Here is a 15,411-nt window from a genome sequence, read left to right as displayed (position 1 = left end):
AGGTGGCCGTGTAGCTGAGACCACCTGAGCCATTAAAACTGACACCCACGTGACAGCTGGAAACAGAACCAGCAAGGGGGCCTTGGTGCTTATGTCACCAGCTCCTTGACTGCAGGACCCTCAGACCCATACAACCACTTGAGAGCCTGAGGACTGTGCTCACAAGTGAGAAGGATTTGATCCCAGTCACTGCTCAGAAGAGATGGGCACCAAGGCCTAAGAGACCTCTGATCTCTGTGAAGTCAGACAGAAGTCAGCCCACTTCACCTGTCCCCCGGGGAGCACAAAGAATGAACAAAGGAACCCCAAACCTCCCCCCAGAGTCCTATCGCACCAGGTGAACGGTCATTCTCCAAAGTTAAACATCTCAGCCTCTTTCTCCTTCCAGAATGCGAAGCTGCGGTCGATGTAGCCACAGATGTCTCCGCTGTTGAAGCTGCTCTGCTGGGAATCGGACCCCAGCCTCGGCGCCGCCGCAGGTTCGGGGCCGCTGCCAGGAAGGGCAGCGTGGGGCAAGGACCCGAGTGGTGTCAGGCCCAGCTTGCGACCTGGCTCCACATCCCAGGGGGGACCCTGGCTGGAGCCGAAGAAGCGGGCTTTGATGTCCTCGAAGCCGTCGGTCCAGGTGCGGCGACCCGCGGCCACCTCGTCGGTCACTGCCTTATGGAAGGCTCGCACAGCCTCCCAGCCGTGTGCGCCCAGATGCTCGAAAACCTCGAAGCACAGCAGGTGGCGCATCTTGCGCTCCTCGGCTGGCAGGTCGCACTCTAGGAGCTGGAAGTAGCCAAGCATGAAGAGGTCCAGCGAGAGGCTGTTGTAGGGCACGGGGGCCCCGTCCACGTGCGGCAAGAACTGCTCCGGGGACAGGGGCCCACGCTCCCTGCGGCTCAGCCTCCGCAGCTGCCGGGCGGGCACGTGCGCCATGATGGCTTTCCAGGTGCCCAGCAGGTGTGTGATGATGCCACGCTGCTGCCACAGGTGGCCAAGCCGAGGGCCATCGCTGGGCTGCGGGGAGGACGGCCGGGGGCTACCCGCGGCCTCTGGGCCCCTGGATCGTGCACGCTGAGCCTCCAGGGTCCTGCAGGCGGCCGTCCGGAGAGCGGGCGTGTAGGCCGACTTCTTCCAATGGCCGAGGAAGAGCATGACAATGCGCTCCTTGCGCAAGCTGGCCAGGTCCAGCCCTGGACCCGCGCCGGCTTCTGACGGGGCCTCCTCGCAGCTGATGCCCGAGTCGCTGGCCTCCTCTGTGTCGCCTGGCCGGGGCTCCCCACCCATCGCGTCGCCTCGGGGCTGTGGCGGCGCTGACCAGCAACCTCTCAGACACTGGCCAGGCCGCACCCCCAGCTCACAGGGACCGGAGTTCAAGGCGCAGGGCAGATCAGGGGCAAACTCGAAGTTCCCCCGCAACGTCCGAACTGACACTCCGCACTCCTGGATTTCGCGCTGGGCCTCGCTCCGGGAGGGGCCGGCAATGGTCTCCTTGTCTAGGTCCTGCGGGACCGGTGAGGGTGGTTTCTCCTCACCCTGTGCCAGCCCGTTCATACCCTTCAGCAGCAGGGACATGCTGCGCACCAGGCGACCGATGTGGCTGCACCAGAAGGGCAGCGGCTGCCCTCTGGGCTCGGCCTTCCCGGGCTCCTCGGAGGCTTCGAGTTCAGTCGCCAGGACTGGAGCTTCCTCGTCTTCCAGGCCGGGAGCCCGGGGCAGAAAGTGGCTGTTGACGGTGATGCTGACGAGGGGCTCGGGCAGGAGGGCCTGCAACTGGGCTGCCAGCCGGCCCAACTCACTCTCATACTCCTGGCAGCGGCGCCGGAGCTGCAGGTCGTTGATCTGCTTCTCCAGGTAGACAAGATCATCCTCCGTCAGCAGCTCTCCAAAGGGGCCCAGGATGGCCTGGTGCGTCTGTGAATATCTCCAAGTTGCTTGTTCTGCAGCGGTGGGCCCTGAGTCCTGCCTCTGCCTCTGGTCCTGGGCACAGGAAGGCTGGGTCAGCAGCCACCCACCACAGCTCATACTCACTAGTGCTCTGCCTGGTTCCCTAAAGCCTAGACCTTGGACACCAGCTGGCCCTCCCCCTGGCTTTACAGTGTGAAGCTGATGGCTGGACAATCCAGTCCAGAGTGGGAGGCTGGCAAAGATGGGTACTGCTTGCTCCCCATGGTCTTCTAACACTCGTTGGTGCTGCTGACTGCCAACATACTTGGGCACTCCACTTAACCCTGAGCAGCCCTGCCTGCCTCCTCACCAGCCTGGGGATGGACATTACTGTTCTAGGCAGTGTCTATCTGCAAGGGGCCAACACAGAGGCTCTGTACAAGCCATCACTCCAAACCCCGCAGGAACTCTTATCCATAGCCCAGAACCTCTTGTCTCTGAGGAACCTTGAGCCTATCCTTGGCCTCCAAGGGACTTCCTAGACTGCAGTCCCTCCCACTCCCACCACTCTCCCAGCTCCCTCCCCCATGCTGTGCTGTGCTGTGTAGACCCTTTTGTTGAGGAGCCCTCAGCACCTGGGAAAGATGTGACTGGTATAATGGAATGATCCTACTTTGGTTTTAAAACTTTTGCCCATAGTTCAGCTCTAAACCTGGCTGCAGTACAACCCTTCTTTAGGCAAGATTCTAGTTCTACTTGCTGGGACAGCACCCAGAAGTCCTGTGAATGACCAGGACAATCACAGTCCCTTCTCTGTTCAGTCACAGATGCTTTCTAGATGCCTGCTATCCCCTCGGCATGCCCCTCCCCCACTCAGCAGTCCCGTCTCAGTTGATCAGCCCTGGGGGCTGCTAGCACCATACCTCAGGACCTTTGCACCTGCTTTCCCTTCTGCCTAGAGAGGAGAATAACCTAGCTCCAAACTCCCATGGGTTCCTCCTCATGTTCTTCTAGCTCCAGTTTAAGGTCACCTGCCCAGAGAGGAGCCTCTCTTGAGCACCCCCTGAAACCCCCACTTCATACTGCTTTGCCCTTCGCCACAGGTTCGTTCCCACCTGCCCTCATTGGGTTATACTTTCCCATCAGTATCTCTGCAACAATCTAAGCACCAGGACAGTAAGGCTGGCCCAATCTAGTAGGTGACAGAAACCATGGGCCTACCCCCTTTGAAGCCATAAATGCCTTGCTTGGAGCCCTGCGATCTTATGTATGGCAAAAGAAGAAGCTGGGACCACACAGTAACCAAGAAGAGGACATCTAGTTTGGGTTCCAGATCTGGGCTGGAGCATCCTACTGGCACCTCCCACTCCTTCGTGGCACTTACTCAGTGGCCATGATCCCACCTCCTCACCCCACTCCTCACCTCCATCTCTCCCACCTTCCACCTGCCTATCCCACACCACCCCTCCATCCTACTCTACTTGATCCCCCACCCTATGTCCCAATCCCCAACCCATCTCCCTCTGATCAGCCCCCACCCTCTGTCTGGAGTCTTGCCCGCCTCCTTAACGCCCTGCCCCTCCCTCTGGCCTGCTGACCCTCCTCTGGCTCCCCCTCCCCCTCCTTGCGACACCTGGTCTTCTGGAGGATGGTCTGCACCCAGGCGAGCCTGTAGCTTCCGCACCATCACCTGCCGCTTCCACTCAGGGATGGGCCGGCCACGCTCGTCCTGTGTGGGCACCAGCATGTCAAGATCTCCCGCAGGCAAGCCATCCAGCTGCAGAGTGGCCAGGCCAGCACGGGAGTCCCGGGCTTCCACCTCAGGCCCCTGTAGAGACAGGCAGGTGACATGCCCTCCCTAAGGGGACCTAAGATTGAGCAGTGTGTGATTCCTAAACCCTCCTGTCCCTAGCCTAATTAAGGTGAGGTCCTGAGCGGGGTGTGGTCCTATGCCTACTGGATGAGGTTGCTTAGGGTGTGTCATATAGAAACCACTAAAGAGGGTAAAACCAGCCGTGCAGACGAAGCCTGCCCACCAGTTCCCTAGTGTAAGACTTTGTTGAACTGTGTGCTCTGAGAGGACCAGGACCACTTGGTGACTCTCAGAGTCCTCTGAGACCCAGGGAAAGGTGGGGCTGGAAAAGTGGGGGTGGGCGGGCACAGCTTTCTCCAGAGGAGCAGACTCCAGAACCTTCCTGCAGCTGTGTGGTTGCCTCTTGGGACAGCAGCTTTCAACCCTGAGCCCAGAGGGCAGGTCTCTGAGATGACAGAGAAAGGTCTGCATTTCCTGTGATGGGGCCTGGTTCCTGCTGCCCTGAGATTATCATCTGAAAACTTGGGGTGGTCAGAGCTGTCTGGGCTGAGAGAACATGGGGTGCACTAGCCTTCAAGTGGGCTGATGGGGAGTGAATGGAAGATACTCACCTGAAGGGCATCTGGGGTGGTGACCCTCAGAGGGGCCGTGCAGGCCATCGGTTCCCTTGGGACAGGCTGAGCAGGCCAGAGTGGGCTGAGAGTTGTAGCTGCTGAAGACAGCTGGAGTTAGAGGGGCATCAGCGGGCAGGGGTACGGGAGAACAGAGAAGCCACACCCGGAGCTCCTGGATGCAGGCCAGCCCTACTCTTCCAGGAACACTAGGCTTGGAGCCTAAGACCCTTCAGTTCTGCCCTCTGGGGTCAGAGGCAAAATGGTACAACTAGGACTCGCATAGAAGCCTCAAGAGGGCCTGCCCCAACTTGGCCACTAGGAAAAGTATGTTATTTGATTCTGCCTACCATAGCACCTCCCAACTTCTCTACAGCCTGGGCAGAGCTGGGAGCCCATAAGACCTGAAGGTTCGGGGACCTACACCAGCCCTGTCAGAGACCAAAGCCTGTCCTCTTCCTAATCCATTCCCTATGTGCTATAAACACACACTAGTGCCATGACCCTGAGCTGTGTCACACCCTAGTCAGGCACACAGACCCATTCACAGACATATTCACTCACAGATACACACACACACACACAACACACACACGTAGATTCACACAGGCACATGCATATATATAAGTAGATACAGACAAATGCATGCTCACACACCAGAAACACATATATGCTCACACACACAGAAAAACACAGGTAGACAAAGACACATGCACGCTCACACACAGAGAAACACAAACAGGTTGGCATATATGCTCACACAGACACACTAGACATTCATGTGTAGACATAAAGTACATACACAGACATACATGGAAACATACTCGCACACTCACATAAAGGCATATACTCAGACACATACAGACATAAAGATAACACAGACACACTTGTCTAAGTAGGCAGACATGTGAGCATGTCGCTGTAACTTGTTCATTGGTCAAGATGAAATCTTGTTGTATATGATGCCTGCTAATAGCTACATGCCATCTTATGGCATTTTGGTAACGGTTGGTTACAATCCTCTAAGTGTGGCCTCTCCATCTCCTGATTCTCAAGGATGCTCATTGGCCTGCGGAGGTCTCTGTCCTGGCTCCCACTGAAATCACTTCCTTTTATTTCAGGTTACTGTCATTACTGTCTCCAAAATAGAAAATGTCAACCTTGGAGACTGCAGAAAGTAGCCTGGGAGGAGTTCTGAGAAAGGGGGAGCTCTGAATGCTCAGTTGCCTGAACCTAGCTCCTCTGAGAAGTTCTTCGCAGTTGGGGTCTGCCGCCCTCCACACCTTGCCCAGACCAAGCACTCACATGAGGGGCTCCTGAGTCCCGAGTCCCCTCTTCTTTCCTCTTCCAGAGAGAGTTTTGCAGCCAGCAGTGGAGGAGGTGGAAATGGTGGGGGTGGGGGTGTCATCAGGACCCGCACCTGGGGATGGGCAAATCTGGTTGGTGGAGACTCCGGTGAGTGTGGACTTGGGTCTGTCCCAGCTCTGCCGGGCAAGCATGGGTGGTCTCCTGGAGCATGTGCAACTCAGAGGGTAGGGAGAGAAGTGAGTAAGAGGGAGTCCTGGGACCCTGCCCCTCTTGGGTCTTCCTGCCCACCCATGCCGGGTGGCTGGGTCTTCTAACCATCTGTATCATCCACCCATTTCAGAGCCAAGCTCAGGGTCAGCCTTCCTCCAGGACTAGATGCTGGGTTAGATATGTTCACCTCTCTCAGCCCCACACAGATGGGGTCATGTATGCACAAGCGCACACATGTCTCCCTGCAACAGAGCTTCACTCCTCCTGGGACTCACATGGCTCTCTACTTGACATGGGCCTGAGGGTAACTTGGGGTAGGGGATTCGGTGAGATCCAGTAAGGAGGTGGAGGAGAGTGGCAGGTCCCCATAAGGAGGTCATCAAATGAGGATGTCAGTGCCTGAGCACAGGCCACACAGGGCCCAGGGAGCCTGAGCAAGACCCCTCATGTGCCCAAGGCTGAGGAGCTGTCTCAGGGAGTCTGGTCTTGCAATCTTCCCCAAAGATTGTACTAGTGCACCATTGGTCAGCTTGCCCAGCTCCTGAGAGGACAGATATGCTGGTTGGGCAGAGAGGCAAGATAGGACACTTGAGATTCTTCTTAGCCCACAGTGCCGAGTAGCTGGGACCATATACCTCAGGCAAAGGTGCAAGTCCTGTATTCAGTGTCCAAGCCCCACCAAAACAGTACCAATGAGGACGGGAGAAGCAACCCCTCCATGTTTAAGTTGGGCAGCCAACCGTTCTTGGCCACCTCTACTGGACCAGTGGATGAGCCATTGACCTGAATGCACTGCCCAGGGTAGCCCTGATCAGTCTCAGCTGTGAGACCTGACCCAGGGAAGTGGGGGATCTTCATTCCTACTCGTTCTGGCTAGGAAGAAGAGATGTGAGGTGTTGGCTCACCTCCCCCATATCCTCCTCTACTATACTATACTATATCTATACTGCTCCATATCCTCCTCCCCCATATCCTCCTTCTCCATATCTTCCCAAGTCCTCTAAGCAGGGTTTGGCACCTTTTGGCTGAGAGTGGATGTGGAAAGCTCCTTGACCCTGTCTAGGATGGAGGCACCTGAATTTTGGAGGCATGCATTACATCAATGCCCTCTGGCATGCAGATGCCCAGATCCTGGCTGCAGTTAACGGGACACACATAGCATCCCTCTGAGTATCCACCCCACAGCCATGCCTAGACCTCAACACCTCCCTCCAGGGGGCAGAGGAAGCCAACATAACTGTCAGGCCCCTAAGATAGTGCTGGTGAGACGACCCTCCCCCTCTCCACCCCCACACCCCCCTGAGCAGGAAAGAGGCTCTGGCTTGAGCCTGCCCTAACTCAGAACATGTGAACCCACAGCCAGGATCTGTGTCGGGAACCTGCTGTGGCTCGGATTATTACTCTGTTGTTTTTGCTTTCAAAGTTTTTCCCACATCAGCAGAGATGGCCTTCAGCCTGTACCCCATGGTGCAGCATCCTGCACTGCCCAGGCCAATCCTTGGCTCCTTTGGGGCACTCCTCACTCATGGCCAAGGTGGATCTGTCCTGCCCTTCAGTCCCGTCCCACCCAACACCCTCAGCTCACCAGGTCACAGGGAAAAGACAGCAGCACGGATCCCAAATGCCCCCTTGTGCACCTCATTTATCTTGTGAGTCTGCAGAACCCGGGACCCCACATGTGGGGCTGTGGGGCTGGAACATCTGCCTGCTTCAGCATGGGAGGCTCTTAGAAGCGGGCACTGGGCAGCTGAGCACAGGGAGCCAAGCTTGTCTCAGTCCCAGCTCTCGGGGGCCCGAGGAAGCTGTGCCCCCGGAGTGGGAGGTATCGCATTAATATTTGAAGGTCCAGGTGTCAGGTGGCCATCAGGCTGGGGCCGGGTACAGGATCCTTTACCACGGAGCCTTACGCCCCATAGTAGAGGGCTAAGGGCGGACCTCTGGGAGGTGGAGCACCTAAGATTACCCAGAGGAGCCCAACTTGCAGTTCCTGTCACAGCACACAGTGGGGAACCAGAGGCTTCCAAGGGCTCACAGCTGCAACACGTGGCTGGGGGAGGGGCAGCAGAAGCTCCGGGGTGGGGATGGGGGGCACACAGCTCCTGGGCCTGACAATCTCAACAAATGCTGAGTTTGACCTTTAAAGGAATGACCTCACAGGACAGGAATAATCTGAATGCTGCTTGCTCTGATGTAGAGCTGCCCCATGTTCAGGGCTGCTTGGCAGAAACACAAGCCCACTGAGAACATGGCAGCCTTCTGGGCCATCAGCTTAGCCATTGGGGTGGGACCCTCACCTGGGAGCCTCAGCTTCCCTCCCTGCCATTTAATCTATTGGCAAGAGAATGGGCCCACCTCACCCAAGAAAGATTGTGGGGCTTAGGGGGTCGCTGGTAGCAGCCTCCTCAGGCTAGCAGGACAGAAGAGGTAGGATGTTGGTTTGGCCACAGAGCAGCCCAACAACAGCTTATGGACCTCAGGACCCCATGCTAACTGGGCCCTGAAGCCCTCTTCACCACTGAACAAGAAAGGGAAGCCAGTGTGAACCCCATGTCATGGCTGCATGCAGGTTGTTACGGGTGAGGCATTGTGGGAAACATCTGATTGGATCTATGCAGGAAACCACTAGTGCTGACCCCTCTGACCATGGGCAGGAGGAAACCTGACTGCGGTGCCCCCCCAGGAAGTAGGAGCCCCTGCATCCTTGCCTCTCAGTCTTAGCCACAGACCCTGAGGGTATCCCTGCTATAGGAGGGGGCGAGGTACCCGATTCCACCCTTGAGTCCGAATGGCTGAGCATATCCTGCCTGGGACAGCTGTTCTGAAAGTGGCAATCCCTCCGGCTCCATTGCCCGCCATCTCTTTCCTTGTTTTTGGTGAGATTTGAGCATTGCTGAGCCTGCCATGCATTAATCATGGAGGGCAGCTGTGGCGAGCTGGGTTACAAGCCTGTAATGCCACCCGGGCTGAGAAAATCATGACCTCAGACGGAGCTGGACACCGTTCACCACAGCTGAGATTCCATTACTGTGGGCAGTCACTGCCACTCTGCCCTGAGACAAGACTCTGTCTAAGGAAGTCCCCAGCCCTCTCTAGCTCCAGTTTCCCTACATCTATGAAGGGGCTCTAGGTCCCTCTGCAGTAAGAAGAAGGGAATTAAGCTAAGGCCATTGCGACAGGGCAGGAGAAGAACATTGCTTCTGCCTCCAAACGAGGTCTTCAGACCCACTTTGAGGACGAGGAAGTAGAGGCTGGTGCCATGTGCCCAAGAGGATCCAGCATCACACTGGTGGGAGTGAGTACAAGGTAGGCAAGCAGGGTAACCCAGCAACCAGGGATGATGGCTGCATTTCCCTGGGATTGGAGGCCTGCACAGATAGCATCCAGCCCTTCTTTTTTTTTTTTTTTTTTTTTGGTTTTTTCGAGACAGGGTTTTTCTGTGTAGCCCTGGCTGTCCTGGCACTCNTCTGTGTAGCCCTGGCTGTCCTGGCACTCACTTTGTAGACCAGGCTGGCCTCGAACTCAGAAATCCGCCTGCCTCTGCCTCCCGAGTGCTGGGACTAAAGGCGTGCGCCACCACGCCCGGCTGCATCCAGCCCTTCTATGAATGGCTAACATCCATGCAACATCCTTCAGATTCCCACTGACACCAGGGAGTCAGGCTATCAACTAACCGAGAGATGGGTGGGCAGCAGGCTACTGCCTCAACAGCCTTCTGTTCCACCTAGGAAAGGAGGCCCAGCCTCTTACTGTACAGAGGGACACTGAGGTCCAGGAAGCATGGCCTGAATTTCCCCAGGGCTCCATGCAGACCCCACACTCAGCAGAGGGTGTGCCAAGGTCCCACAGACCCCTGATATAAATGCTCACTGAAGGTGCACCCATCAGGTGATAGCTCTTGATACTGACGGCCTAACACTCAAGCTGCCTCTCCTAGGCCCACACTGTCCCCTGGGAGCAGCTCAGGACAGTGGTGTCCGGGGAATAATGGGTTTCACCATCTCCTCGGGCCCACAGGAGAGCGCCGGTGCAGACGACCTCTGCATATTGCATTTCCATCAATATTACATCAGGTGCTCTCCCCCTGCCGCCGGCCTGCAGCTGACAGCCTGTCCTCCCTCATGAGGTAGGTGGCCCAGAGGACAACTCGAGCAGTGGTGGGGTCAGGCCCCCCTAGTTGTCACCATATGCCATCAAGATGACACTATGGCCACCAAGCTCTATCCCTAAACGTGAAGTTCTGAATGATTCTAGGGATATACACCACTGAGCCCACACGAGGCCCAGGGTCAGGCTTGCGGAGCCTGAGAGGGTGGCCCCCATATGAGCAGGAAGGAAGATATTGGGGTACAGGAAGTGGATGGGCTGTGTTAGGCTATAGGAGAGTTATCGTGCAAACTTGGGAGTGCCAAGTACAGCCATCCCCAGGCACAATGGTGAGATGCTGCCTTGGGTCCTATGTAACTTCAAAGACACAGCTAGGACCAGATCAATCCCAAAAGGCAAGATGGGCTGGGGGAAAGGGAGCATGCAGAGACCCTCTCCCTGAGGTGGGCTAAGGTCCAGAGGAGCTGGCTAGCTGTGCCAGGCTATGGGGATGGAAGGTCAAGATTTGCTTGCACAGAGAGCACTGACCTTGGAATTCATACCATGCCTGGGGTAGGGTTTGGTCCGGGACTTCTGGAAGGTAGGTAGGACCTAGTCCGAGGGAGTATGTGTTCAAGCCATGGGCACAGGAAAGCAGCCACCCTTCCTACCTCCTGATCTCTGCAGTGACCCAGGACAGGGAAGATCTCCGTGAGGACAGGAGCCTGGTGTTTTTCAGAAATCAGCCATGTCACCTCTTGCCTCAGTCCCTGCCAGTCCATTTTCAAAACAGTTGAATCCTAGGTTCTGAGACTTCCACCCCAGGAGGAGCCCCACATGAGTCCTTGTGGCCCACATAAACTGCACTAGGCTGTGTCAGGCTTGCCGTGGGTCTCAAGCAGTAAAATTTGGTTATGACTGTGTGAGTACCAAGGAGACAACGAGGACTCTGCTTTCATTGGTTCCTGTCATTCTGAGGGGACATCCCCATGGGAGGAGAAATACAGAATGCCCCTAGTGAGTGCCAGGGGCCCTTCCTTCCTGGACCTCAGTGCCCTCACCTGAACATGGTGAGCCACCTTCCTGAAGGGGTGGTACCACTGATGAAATTCATCATGGGATGGATGGGCAGAGAGGGATTGGAGTGAGGGTACATTGAGAAGAGTTTGGTCCAAGTCACTGAACTTCCTCCATGAGGGATACCCAACCTACCCCACTCCCCTATCTTCTCCCTCTGGCTGCCTGTTCACTTCTCTGTGGACTCTCTTATCTGTTCAATCGGGCAAATCCCTGTTGGATTCTGTCCTGTGTTGGACACAGGAACCAGTGTGGATACTTGAGGATCCCAGCTCTGAGAGTCACACATGACTCTGCTGTCACCGGAGAGTGACAGGTTGCCTGGTTATCTCAGACAGCGTGGGGTCTTGCTTCCAACCTTGAGCCTCCTTAGCTGGAAATAGCATCCCTACAACACAGACAACCATTTCTATGGTCCACACAACAGGCATGATTTGTCCAGTCCTGGCTCAGCCCCTAGCACAGCCTGTCCCTGTCCCAGGAACTGCCATCACAACTCCTGCCCTGGCTTCTGCTTCCTCTGGCTGACCAAGTGACTGACTGGGTCCTTCCAAGGCCTTTGCTCCTGGCAAGTGTTGGAGGCGAGAGATGTGTTAAATGAGTGTTGTAATCAATTGCAGACCCACCTCCCCAGTCCCCCAGGATAGACAGGGACCACGAGGCTTTACCGGCCGAGACATTTCCCGCAGGAACTGGGCACAGTCCTGGTGTCCATGGTACTCTGCCAGGTCTATTGCTGTATACCCATCTTCATCCCGCAGGAAGGGGTCTACGTGGTGGGAAAGCAGGGTCTGACAGCACTGTAGAGAGAGGAATATTCAATGACACACATGGCTCACTGGGTGTCAATGGGGACATTCAGGCTACTTCCCTGACTACAGGCTTGGTCACTCAGCAGCCTGCCTTGGAAGAACCCACTCAGTTCTTTCCCTCATAGACTCCTTCCATGTGACTGAGACTTCTTTCTCAGATGAGTGGACAGCTCCTGCAGAGCTCATGGCTTAAGCAAAGTCTAGCTGAGACATAGGCATGAGGCAGCTATGCTGGGTAAGCTGTGGGAGACTCCTGGTGTAGCATATGGTGACCTGGAGGGGAGGTCACAAGGTCTGCAGAGCAGATGACATGTAGAAGAAAGGGACAAAGCATCAAGTTTGTTCCCCGGTAGTGCTAGACAGAGAAGGCTCAGCCTGGACTGGGTGGCAGCCAGGGTGGGGGTTGGGGGGAGGAGAAGTCTGCCAGTATGAAGGACTTTTGGGTGCTGGGATCAGCGAGCAGAGGTAGCTGGCAAGAGATGACGAGGGTGCATTCCTGGACATCTGAGGAGGCCAAAGCAGAAGACAAGAGGTGAGCACATGGCTCTACTACAGGGAAGAGAAAGGCCAAGTGGAGCAACCAAAGGACAATACACACCGTATACCTTCTGAGAGGGTAAAGAAGTGAGAGGTAACTCTGTTAAGACCAGGAGACGAAGGAGGCCAGAGGAAGGTCTCACCTTACACTCGGTTTCACCCTATCCTACAAAGGTGCTGACAAGCAGGGCTGTTCCCCCAGTAGCCTAAAGAACGAGGGACCAAGGAGACCAGGAACTGAATAAGGAGCTCTAATTGACAACCCCCTGTTGTAGGCTAAGGGCAACTATGAGCCAGCTGACTGCTTCATGCTTTAAGCTGGAGGAACCTCTAGCCTGGAATGAAGATTAAAACAGACCCAGGCTTGTAGCTCTCCTACTTGCCTGGTACAGGAGATAAGAAACCACTCCAGTTACAACTATAGACCATTCTCCAATTATACTGTCCAGCACACACTCAATAGAAACAAAGGATGCATGGGAACAGGAGAACTGGTTGACCCCAACACACGGGTCCAGAAAAACCACCATGATCCTGACTTTCAAAGAAATAAAACCCAAGTGTGAAAATTTAGACATGGTATCATAGACAATAAAAGTGATATGGGGGCAGGGATGGCGAGATGGCTCAGTGGGTAAGAGCACTGACTGCTCTTCCAAAGGTCCTGAGTTCAAATCCCTGCAACCACATGGTGGCTCTCAACTACCTGTAATGAGATCTGACACCCTCTTCTGGTGTGTCTGAAGACAGCAACAGTGTACTTATATATAATAAGTAAATCTTTGGGCCGGAGTGAGCAGGGACTGAGCAGGATAGACCAGAGCAAGCGGGGCTGACTGGAGTGAGCAGAGGTCCTAAGTTCAATTCCCAACAACCACATGAGTGCTCACAATCATCTGTACAGCTACAGTATACTCATATACACAAAATAAATAATAAATCTTTTAAAAAGCCATATGGGGCTTGGAACGTGGCTCAGTTGGCAGAGCGCTTGTCTAGTATGCATAAGTTCCCAGGTTCAACCCCTTGCACCTTAAACAGGTGAGGTAGTGCACACCTGCAACACCTGCGACGCAGGTGGAGGCAGGGCGATCATGAGTTCAAGGTCATCCTCTGCTACATAGTGAGCTCAAGGCCAGCCTGGGATAATTAGACCTTGTCTCAAAATTAGAAAATAAGCAAAACTAAAACCAAGCTAAGAAATAACTGATTCAATGGATTGAAATTGACAGATGAGGCATAAAGACGTGAATACTAATTAAAACCAGAGGCTGGAACAGTAAAGAGAACACTGATCAGAACAGACCCATGGGGAAAACTGTACCGAATGAGGTTCCCAAGGCCCAGAAGGACAAATGCCACATGTGCTCTCTCAGACATGGATCCAGCTTCAAATCTTGTGTGTGCTTAACTTGAAGCCAGGTGGCTAGAAGGGGCCTGAAGGGCCCACATTAAGGAAAGGAGGGTGTGTTAGACAAAATCAAGGAGAGTGCTGGAACACTGGGAGGTGAAAGACTTTAACTGGAAGGGGTATGGGAGTAGGGAGAAAACGATCAGGAAGGTTAACCCTGAGAGACAGCATGTGGAAAGCCAAGCAGAGGCCACCTCACAGCCCCGTAGAAAAAGTAATTGCAGAATACATATGATGTGCAAGAAGAGGAGGGATTCTGGGAGTTAAAGGAGTGAGAGTGGGGGTGGGGTGGGAGGATGAGGAGAGCTGGGTGATAGAGTAAGGGGGGTAGGAGAGGTGGAGGTAGGGGGTTGGAGAGGTGGAGGGGGTAGGAGAGGTTCGTTAACGGAAGAAAGGATGCATGATACTGCACCGAGGGAAATCTCTTGGCTAATAAGCTACATTCAAAACATAACTTTAAACAATGTAACTGAGACATTGCTGAGAGACCCAAAAAGGAAACAAACAAAACGTAGCAGATGTGCATCAGGACAGGTATCCTTCAGGGGTCTGCCTTAGTTTCTAGTCTGTGGCATCATTGAGATACAGTGAGGTTTGAGGAGGCTGGGCCAGTGGGGTGTACTCTAGAGGGATACTGGGACCCTAATCCCTGTTCATTCTCTTTCTCAGAGGTGAGGTACACAGAGCTGAGCTCCATCCCGTGTGTTCCCATCATGATGTGGCCAACAGGCCCACAGCACAGAGAAAGGGTGACCGTGGACCAGAAACTCTGAAGCTGAGAGCAGAACAAACTTTCCCTCCTCTTACGTTGTGCAGTCTCCGTGAGTGAACTCAAACACTGGAGAGTAAAGTCAAACACATGTATAATATGAATCCCAGAAGAAGAGGAGAAACAGTGTGGAGCAGAGATAACGGCTGAGGTCCTTATGAACAGATGGCAGATGCCAGAGCACAAATCCAGGCGTTCCAGCAAAAAATCCCTGGAGGTATAAACAGAGGCCTACCTGCCTCCTGTGCCCTCACAGTAGACAGACTGCAGAAAGTGCAAGCGGAGGGGAGAGGAAGATTTCAGAATGCAGGCCCCCGGCCTTCTAATAGACAAAGGTTAGGAAGCAGCAGATGATCATTTTAAACTACATACAAAAATAAAAAGTTAGAAATTCAAGGTTTCCTTTTCTTCTTCCAGACAGGGTCTCCTAAATTAGCCCTGGCTGACTTCAACCTCGTCTGAGCCCTTGGTCCTCCTGCCTCCACCTCCCAAATGCTGGGGTGGCAGGTGTGCATCTCACCACACCACACCATAGCTGGCTCCCAGCTACCAGTTTATTTCTGGCAAAGGCAGCCCTTACTACTGACATTTGGAGGCAAGCATACAAAAAGAACCGATGGTTCCCAGCCACAAAGCCACACTGAAGGAGTCTCCAACAGATGCACCAAACTGCAGGACAGAAATTCCACGTGGGAGCTTGATCTGCAGGGGGTGGAAAGACGATGGAGACTTGTGGGTTTGTTTCATTCAAACAGAGAAAGGCTGAAGGGTTTCTAAAGCTGTAGAAGCAGAACTGTTGAAGATGGCCTTCCCCAAGTCCCCCAAGACCTGCTGGAGCGAGTTCTCTCTCTCTCTCTCTCTCTCTCTCTCTCTCTCTCTCTCTCTCTCTCTCTCTCTCTCTCTCT

The 15,411-nt window shown here is 54.5% G+C and overlaps 1 protein-coding gene across 3 annotated transcripts in view; it reads right to left on the bottom strand.

The window, feature by feature from the left end:
- Positions 1–324: 324 nt before the first annotated feature.
- Positions 325–15,411, bottom strand: part of Espnl (espin like) — a 24,900-nt gene continuing 9,813 nt past the window's right edge. Inside the window, exons 5-9 of one of the 3 annotated variants that reach the window (XM_021168888.1) lie at positions 11,646–11,777; positions 5,605–5,719; positions 4,300–4,400; positions 3,509–3,703; positions 325–1,968 (exon numbers count right to left, since the gene is read on the bottom strand). In XM_021168888.1, the coding sequence (XP_021024547.1) occupies positions 346–1,968; positions 3,509–3,703; positions 4,300–4,400; positions 5,605–5,719; positions 11,646–11,777 (2,166 nt within the window). In that variant the 3' untranslated portion in view covers positions 325–345. Of the gene's footprint in view, positions 1,969–3,508; positions 3,704–4,299; positions 4,401–5,604; positions 5,720–11,603; positions 11,778–15,411 lie in introns of all 3 variants that reach the window. The other 2 variants (XM_021168896.1, XM_021168902.2) reach the window with 2 other exon arrangements.

This window comes from Mus caroli, chromosome 1, assembly GCF_900094665.2.
Source record: "Mus caroli chromosome 1, CAROLI_EIJ_v1.1, whole genome shotgun sequence".
NCBI lineage: Eukaryota > Metazoa > Chordata > Mammalia > Rodentia > Muridae > Mus > Mus caroli.
Note: the sequence above shows the minus strand (reverse complement) of the source record. Positions and strands in the feature narration are given on the sequence as shown.